The following is a 9468-nucleotide window of genomic DNA, read 5'->3' on the forward strand; positions in this document are numbered from 1 at the left end:
CTGTAGACTGTACCATCATGTTCTTCCCTTGTTTGTTCTTCAGATAAGACACTCTTGATTTGAGGTATTAGTTTACCTTTCTTGGTATCATGACTATCAAAGATTGTGTCCACGTGGGCCACACTTATCTCATATGTATTCAAGATCTCCTGTGTTATCCAGCAAGGCTGCTTTCTGGTTCCAGCCTTTTCCAAAGTTTTCATCACAGTCGCATTCATGATTTTAGAGAACTCAGATGTTAATTCTTCAACATTATTTTCCAACAGTGCATCAAATCTGCTTTCAATCTTTATTTCAAACCCCTTTCTGCAACCTGGCTCTTCAAACGACAAAGGAAAAATACTCTTTTTTTTTCAAAAAATATAAATCAGTGACAGGGCGTCAGTGAATCAGTGACAGGGTGTCAGTAAATCTGTGACAGGGTGTCAAAATCAGTGACAGGGCGTCAGTGAATCAGTGACAGGGCGTCAGTGAATCAGTGACAGGGTGTCAATAAATCTGTGACAGGGTGTCAGTAAATTTGTGACCTACCGACAGGGTGTCAGTAAATCTGTGACAGGGTGTTATTGACAGGCGATAGGTGACAGCCTGTCACTGAATTGTCACAACCCCGCCTCCCAAGCTGAATACAATTCCTCTGGCTTGTTTGCAAATATCGATGATCTAAGGCCAGCTTGTGACATCAAAGACGTGTTTAAGACATTCGATTATGCGCTAACAATTGTTCTATTGCAAGACAAGTAAGATTGTAGAACCTACGGAAATCGCTTCGTGCACCACAACGGGACCATTTGGCCGCAGCCCTAGAACTAATCCAATAGTAATGTGGAATTAATGTCAAAAAATACGTTTCTGTATATTTTTCAGCGCCTGGTGCAGTTTGTAATATCAACATCGTAATATTTATTCTGACGTCGAAGGCAGCACGTAGTGCCTCAAAGGCCGCATGCGGCCTTTAGGCCGCAGGTTCCCCACCCCTGAATTAGACTAACTTCAAATAATGGCAGACCAACATGTTTTTATGTTTATTCTATTCTAAAGAAAAGTGATTTTCCTAAAAACAAACAGCATCCTCCAAAAAATGTATCCAAGAATTTTTATAACTGAGAAGTATGTTAAACTAAAGAATCCAGCAACCAATAATATTTTTACAATCCAAATACCATTGTCATTTCATTCTTAAATTTTTTGGCTAAAAATTTGAATGAAGTCAAATATAATTTGGGCTGTAAAATATGCAATCTACTAATAAAACTAATGAAGATGTTGATGGGTAGGGCTTTCAGGGTCAGGTGAGGGTGAGTAATTACAGTAACATTAAATATCAATTTTAGATACTCTTCTGAGCCTAATATTTGTACAAGTTTTAACATGCGAAACCATATGGTGTTTAGTACCACTAGGGGGTATATATATATATGAGATTTAATTGTAGTGTTTTTTTACAAACCCCGTACCAGACCCTAAAAGCCCTAACCATTCTTTTAGTTGGGCCGAAAATATTTTCTGACAACTATTTTCTTAACTAAGTTTGTTACATAAAGCTACTTAGTTGCCCCTGAAGCTAAAGCTTTACATTTACAAAATGACCTTATTGCCATTGAAGATGTAAGTTTCAGTAGGAGCTGCAATGTGATGCATTCTGTTAAGTTTGTGTCTTTCTGTTTTATGTTAAACATTGGCTATATATAGATGGTGATTGGCATCAGTGATTTTATTACTTATGGTACTATATGATTTTTTTTGTTTTCTAGCTGTGGACTACTATACAGTTGAAAAAAGCTTTGGTATAAAGCTATGTTTTCACGATGGAGAAAAACTGGTTGTGTTTTGTGGAATACAAGAGGAAGACTTCAATGGACTTCTTCCACTGCAAAACTGTACAGTTCAAAACCTGCTAAAGCACCAGCTGAACACAAGCAGATTCGAAAGCTGTTAATTGCCAATCGAGGCGAAATTGCATGTCGGGTTATGAGAACTGCAAAAAAGTAAACTAGCATTTCTTCTACCAAGTCATTTTTAAAACTTAGTATATATAATTTTTAGTAATGGGACGATACCAGATTTCAAAGCGAGTACCGAGAGTACGAGTACCACGTAAAAATACCTAGTACCGAGTACGATTACTGAGTTCTTAAGTATAGTGTTGTATATCACTGGCTAAATTATCTGCCATGGCCGGGATACTGGCGACCACAAACACATGCAGAAAAATATAATCTCCACATGATAGCGAATTTTTTTTTTAAACTGGCGGATCTTTTTCCCGATGTTGTGTTTCCGAAGCAATAATTGGCATAAAGTTGCCCATATTCTTATAGTGTATAGCTGCCTTTTGTATCGAACATTGGAATCGAAAACTGAGACAAAGTATTTCGATACCAACGTGCGAGTACAAGTATCGATACCACTAAAATCGTTCGGTACCGGGTACCCGTCCCATCACTAAGAATCTTACTTAATTATTCAATGCAGAATGGGAATCCAGACTGTAGCTGTCTATAGTGAAGTGGATAAAAACCAGCTGCATGTAAACATGGCTGATGAAGCATTCCATATTGGTCCTGCATCATCACAGTTAAGCTATCTAAAAATGGATAAAATTCTTCAGGTAAACACCTAGTTATGTTGTATGTTTGGTGGTTGGTACATGTATTTTATTCAACTAGGTTGCCAAAGCATCAGGATCTCAAGCTGTTCACCCAGGATATGGCTTTCTGTCAGAAAACACTGAGTTTGCTGAACTCTGCAAGGATGAAGGGATAATTTTTGTGGGACCCCCATCTTCAGCTATTCGGGACATGGGTATCAAGAGCACCTCAAAATTAATTATGTCAAAGGCAAATGTACCTATTATAGAAGGTATAGCATTTCAAACTGTTGCAAACTCAAAAGTGAACTTAACCTTCTATTTACATTTCTATGAAACAAATTGTAGGTTACCATGGGGAGAATCAGTCAGACAAACATCTGTTGCAAGAAGCACGTAAAATTGGATTTCCAATTATGATCAAGGCTGTAAGAGGAGGTGGTGGTAAAGGAATGAGGATCTCTCATACAGAGGAGGAATTCATTGATCAATTAAATGCCGCCAAAAGAGAAGCAATGGCATCCTTTGGTGATGAAGTAATGTTGATTGAAAAGTATGTAGATAGACCGCGCCATGTAGAAGTTCAGGTAATAATACTGATAAGTGAACTATGAGTTTAGGGGAGGAATTTCATAAAAAAATGTAAAACTGTAAACTGTTGGATCCGGTTCACATTTGAAACCGATTGTAAAAGATTCTGAAATGGACATCCCTAATTATAAGGTCTATTTCAAATTGCTATAATTTTTTATGTTATATTTGTTTTTCGTCTTATGGGGAGGAATGAATAGTTCGAAAATGGGCAAAGGGAGGAATGTAACAAAAAGGGTTGGGAATCACTGCTTTAGAACATTTTTTTAATTAAACATTCTTAAATTGTTTATGCAAGTGTGGTGAAAAGCATCAAAATTTGAGTGTTTTTTATCTTTTTGGGATGTGACTGTTTTGATTCAACAGGCTAATACAAATATTGTGAATTTGATATAAATGACCTATAAATTTTGCCTACATTATGAAAGTCTAATTTATGTTACATTATCTATAGATATTTGGTGATCAACATGGAAATGCTGTTCACTTGTTTGAGAGAGACTGCAGTGTACAAAGACGGCATCAGAAAATTATTGAGGAATCCCCTGCCCCGGGTATTACACAAGAAACTCGAGCACAACTTGGTGAAGCTGCAGTTCGTGCTGCAAAGGCTGTTGGATATGTGGGGGCTGGAACAGTGGAGTTTGTTATGGATCAAAACCAAAAGTTTTACTTTATGGAAATGAACACAAGATTACAGGTGAATCTTATGAGTTGGTAAATGAAGGTAAAGACTGACTTTAACTAGTGGCAGTTTAACTTTTTTCTGATGTGAACAAAAGTAAATGAAATCATTTGTACAGGTGGAACATCCGGTTTCTGAAATGGTAACAAACACAGACCTTGTTGAGTGGCAGTTATTAGTGGCACAAGGTGAAAAGATTCCATGCACACAGGTATGCAAAAATGGTGCTTTTGTCAAATTTAAAAGTTTTTTAATTAAATGCTTAATTACCTAATGCTTGTTGCTATTTTATCAACAAGAAAAACATACACATTTGAATATAGGTACAGCTGAGCATAGTCATGAACTAGACATTCAATTGTAAGAGAGTGTAATAATACGTTTATCTGAGAAAGATTTATTAATAGAGAGTAAAAGCTTGCACAAATAAAACTACTGGCTGTGGAAGTAAATGTGTCATGCCTTGGGTGGAAAAAGTATGTTAAATTGAACATTTGTATGTTTTAGAAAAATTTGAGTGAACACTTCCTTTGTGGGATCAACACACGTGCTAAGGAAGCTATAATCAATTAGTTTTAAAGATCACTTAAAACCTTAATTTATCATGCTTCGTCTGATTTGTTTTAAACTATGGCCAAACGACTGTTTAACCACCCATGTCATTTTGCATAGGATTGATAACTTTGTTCTATTAATGGTCGTATACCTTGCTGTCATAGACAAATTGACGCCAAGGTTTTAGGTTGCTCTTCTAAGTTTTTTAAATGATTGACAATTTCCGAAATGTCATTTGCATTTTAAACAACTTCTTTCCGTTACAGCGCAATTTTGAAACCTGTAAATCAATTTAATATTTAGGTCAGTGAAAAAGCCAAACGATCTACGTTTTGATCGCCATTTTTCTACGTAAAACAAATTAGAATCACACCAAAAAGTGATAAACAGTTCATCGCATATACATAAAAATGTTTTTTCGCAGGATGAAATCCCACTTAATGGGCACGCATTCGAAGCCAGGATATACGCAGAAAATCCAGACAACGAATTTATGCCGGGAGCTGGACCCCTAGTTCATCTCTCAGCCCCCGCTCAGGACCCAACAATCCGGGTCGAAACCGGGGTGCGGCAGGGCGATGAAGTTTCGCCCTACTACGACCCCATGATTGCGAAACTCGTAGTCTGGGGCCCTGACCGAGAACGCGCGCTTAAAAAGTTAAACTACCAACTCGGCGAGTACGCAGTCGTTGGGCCTGATTCAAATATTTCTTTTTTGCGTCGTTTATCCGCTAATCAGAGCTTCGTTAGTGGCGACGTTCATACAGGTTTCATTCCTCAGCACTACGAAGACCTCTTCCCGTCGCAAACAACTGCTGTCGACCACGCTGACGCATGTAGGACCGCTCTTGCGCACCACCTGCTTGGGGCATCGGACATGCCCCCGTCACGTGACCCGTTTGTGTCCTGCTCGGCTTTTCAAATGAACCTGGTTAGCGAGAGTACGTTAAATTTAAAGTTCGACGGGAAAGATGTAAAAGTAAGTGTGAAAGAAATCGAAAGAGGAAACTACACGATGTCTGTAGACGGTGGCGAATCTCACAGCGTTACCGGTAAGTTAGAGGCCAACGCCAACGGTGTTAACTACGTTGTCGGCACTGTGGACGGCGTCACTAAACGGGTGAAAGTCGTTCGTGTGAATCAACGCTCTGGAACGGAAGCCGATTGTCTGCACATGTTTCCCACAGACGGCCAGGAAGCGGTGAAAGTGGAAATTCTTCTTCCAGCATACCTCACCGACGCTGACTCAAGTTCTGGCGTTGGCCAACCAATAGCCCCACTTACAGGTACGATCCAAAAGGTACTGGTCGCTCCCGGTGACTCAGTAGGTGAGGGGCAACCCCTGGTGGTCATGCTCGCAATGAAAATGGAACACACCATACGAGCGCCGCGCGGTGGCGTAGTTGAGTCGGTTATGTGCTCGGATGGTGATACTGTCAAAATGAAGGCACTACTGGTGAAACTCAACGACAGTGAAGCGACCTAAGTGTATATGATATATTTAAGTTAGGGTATGGGTTATAGTGTTTGTTGCACCATATGTGTTCAAGTAACCCCAAGACTATAGATTCAACCATTAACGTTGACATGCATGTAAACTTGATGTTGATGAATGACATGTATGGTTCAAATTTTAAGTTCAAAAAACTATCAAGAACATGCATGCATATTTTCTAGAGTTCCATCTGTTGCCTATACACTGTACACCTGTTAGATACAAACCAGAGGCCGTATCATTTTTGCCTATGTAGAACGGCAAAGACTTGGAATTAAAAAAGACCTTTCTCGTTTTGTGTATGGGTTTGGTATGTGGCAATTGAACGTAACTATTCTTACATTGACCTTCTATTTGCAAAATAAGTCCTAAACCCCTATCCCTCAAATGCGCATTTATCGATCGTGACTTTGTTTTCGCTTTGTTCTGTAGTGTTTTGTTGGATCTTTATTACTACTTTGCTTTGCTGTTGTCTGTGTGATCAATTAGTAATTTCGATTCCTCTTTGTCCTATGACACTTGGCATTTGTTGTTTACCCGCCTTACATCGATCAACGGCACGAGGCAAACCGCTTGTTTTGCTCCTAGCCGTCAGAATAAATTATTTATGGAGCTACTTCGCAGTAAGTCCAGTCGTTATGCGATAACCTGTCAACTTAATCAGGACCTTTTCCATTATCGCCGACATATCTTCCTCAATTGATCTCGGATCACTGCTTTCAAGAGCGAAAACAGGGAAGCAAAACACGTGTGCATGAGACTGCTGCTGTTTACATATCACCCTAGCAAAAACAATTCACACATATATGCCACACAAATTGAAAACTTTGACAAGTCTAAAGTCATTCACCTTTTATATAGCATACTCGTATATATATATTGCCTAATAGATGGGGATCATCCGCATCTTATTCAAATAAAATTTACTATGCAAGTTTCCAAACAATTCAATTTTATTTTGTTTACAGCGCCCGTAAATATTCGTAATAATTTACAGTAAACAGAACAAGAAAAGCGTTGCAAACAAAAAAGGATCAGCTTGAACCACACGTGGTTATAACTTATAGCTGACCCTAACTATTTGAAATAAGATGTCGTATCGGCAATTAAAGTAAGTAATTATGAAGCGCTGTGAAAATAAATCAACCACAAGATGAAAAGGAAACGACACCCGATCCGTCTGGAAGTCCCCGATTAAAATCGGCTGTGTTACGCAGAATAATGCGTTTCTTATCGGGCGGGATTAGAATCTTTAGAACCTGTGTTATAACACAGCCCGATTGCGGACGGTTTTATCGGTAATGGCAGTGGAGCATTAAATTTGTTTTTTATTGGCAAATATTATTTTTGCTGTGATAATAATCGCAGGTAAATTGGGTTTTATATCAAAATGGCAGTTAATTGTAAAACAGCAAGACAAAAACAAATGCATTCAAAGCTGTGAAATGAATATGTTAAACACTAAAATGAGCCAAGAATCAAGATTGAAGTACCTGATTGGCATCAAGGTTCTGGCAATGAAGCAATGCAAAGAGACCTTTCAGTGAGAAGAATTTCAAGTTATTACCTTTGTATGAAGCAAAGTGAGGACCAGCACACTGTCATATGAGGGCTTGTAGATTGGATTTGAATTGAAATGATTTACAGTAAGTGGCTGCCTTGTTACTGCCTTTCTAAACTCAACTCTTTCTGTATTTCTGGCTGATGTTATTTTGAATTTTAGCACAGTTAAAAACCCCAATATTGAATATTAACTCTGTTTTATAACACTTAGACTGCTTATTGGTGACTAAACTCAAGCCTCTTTTGTTTAACCCATAATTGTCAAGTCAAATGAGCATACACTTTAACTTTATTTTTTTATTGCAGTTCACCATCCGGGAAAAATGCTTAAAGCTTGAAAAAATCAACAGAAACATTCCATATCAAAAAAATTGAAGAAACTCTTTCATTGCGGAAGAATTTTGTCGACAAAAACAGCTCTCTCTTAAAGTGTCAGCAAAATCATTGATGTATACGACCTGTTACTTGCCTCACAGGAGAAAATTGTGTGTCGAGATATGCACCACATACTTTAGTTTTACATGAATCAAATCGGAATATGTGTTATTTCTTTTCCACTGTTCTACCTGCCTGCAAGTTTATTTATTAGTTCTTATACCCAAATTAAGAATTTGTATTCAAACATTTGTAGGCGTTGATATTATTTTACCTCCATGGTGATTATGGTCTCATGTAAATTCTGAGAATGTTTTGCACTCTGATGTAGAATCGGACAGTGAAGTGATTCATCAGACATAAATTGAGAACCTCTAGTTTTGACCAGTAGTCTGCATGATAGCATGTTGTAACAATTGGGTGGTTCAACCTCATCTTTCACATGATATCCGGTTTAATTTTCTTGATAATTCAGCAAATCATTACATTTTCAGCTGTACAATATTGTTTCACCTTTTTGTTTTATTTTAGTCTGTTTACTTAAAGATCCTTGTTTAGTATGTACTATGTACTTGTAAATGCAGGTTTTAACTGGCCAATCAACCAATTGCTGTGAATGTAATTATTTGTTCTCTTCCCATTTATTTCTGCTTCATATAACTATGGGACTCAACTTGAAAATGTTGAAGTGTGGAAATTGGGTTCATAAGGTGCTTTTTCCATCAATAAAGTGTTGTCCTCACTGTGCATTTGGTGTTTCATCATTTTCATTAGTACAGGCTTTAACGTGTTTGAGACCACTAACGGCTTGAGGTATATGTAAACGGTTTTTACACGCCAACTCTAAACAACATTCAGCAAACGCTTGCAAAATATCGTTTAAATCTGATCATAACCTCGTAAATGAGAGACGTGCATCATAAGCGAACGCAGGGCATGACCGCTTTAAAAATGATTTTTGCGCGGTCTACCCATATAGCATGTACAGGCTCCAGATTTTAAACGGTTTAAAGTTATTATCACATTTAAACGATGTTTTGTATGCGTTTACTAGCTGTATTTTGGAGTTGACCTGTGAAAACCGTTTGGGTTTATCTTAAACCGTTTAAAATCTGGAGCTTGTATAGGCTAGATTGGTCGACTGCCCAAAAATCATTTTTGAAGCGGTCATGCCCTGCGTTCGCTTATGATGCACGCCTCTCATTTACGAGGTTATGATCAGATTAAAACGACATTTTGTATGCCTTTACCGGATGTATTTTAGAGTTGACCTGTGAAAACCGTTTGTGTTTATCTTTAACCGTTTAACATCTGGAGCTTGTATATCATTGGTTGACTGCGCAAAAATCATATTTAAAGCGGTCACGCCCTGCATTCGCTTATGATGCACGCCTCTCATTTACGAGGTTATGATCAGATTTAAACGATATTTTGTATGCCTGTACTGGATGTATTTTAGAATTGACCCGTGAAAACCGTTTGTGTCTATCTTAAACCGTTTGTCATCTGGAGCTTTTATAGGCTACATAATTCGACAGCGCAAAAATCATTTTTAAAGCGGTCATGCCCTGCGTTCGCTTATGATGCACGTCTCTCATTTACGAGGTTATGATC

At 38.1% G+C, this 9468-nt stretch overlaps 1 protein-coding gene across 2 annotated transcripts; it reads left to right on the top strand.

Annotated features, from left to right (window-relative positions):
• Positions 1 to 558: 558 nt before the first annotated feature.
• LOC145228331 (methylcrotonoyl-CoA carboxylase subunit alpha, mitochondrial-like) lies at positions 559 to 6532 on the top strand. 2 transcript variants are annotated; one of them, XM_080093358.1, is made up of 8 exons: positions 559 to 1110; positions 1755 to 1988; positions 2476 to 2611; positions 2670 to 2862; positions 2939 to 3177; positions 3636 to 3881; positions 3985 to 4077; positions 4846 to 6532. In XM_080093358.1, exons 2-8 carry the CDS (start codon positions 1798 to 1800, stop codon positions 5905 to 5907), a joined length of 2160 nt encoding a protein of 719 aa, XP_079949484.1. In that variant the 5' UTR covers positions 559 to 1110; positions 1755 to 1797; the 3' UTR covers positions 5908 to 6532. The 2 variants fall into 2 exon arrangements, with proteins under 2 accessions (XP_079949484.1, XP_079949485.1); XM_080093359.1 differs by having other exon boundaries at positions 559 to 740.
• The last annotated feature ends 2936 nt before the right edge of the window (positions 6533 to 9468 follow it).

This window comes from Phallusia mammillata, chromosome 5 (genome assembly GCF_965637545.1).
Source record: "Phallusia mammillata chromosome 5, kaPhaMamm4.hap1.1, whole genome shotgun sequence".
Classification (NCBI taxonomy): domain Eukaryota; kingdom Metazoa; phylum Chordata; class Ascidiacea; order Phlebobranchia; family Ascidiidae; genus Phallusia; species Phallusia mammillata.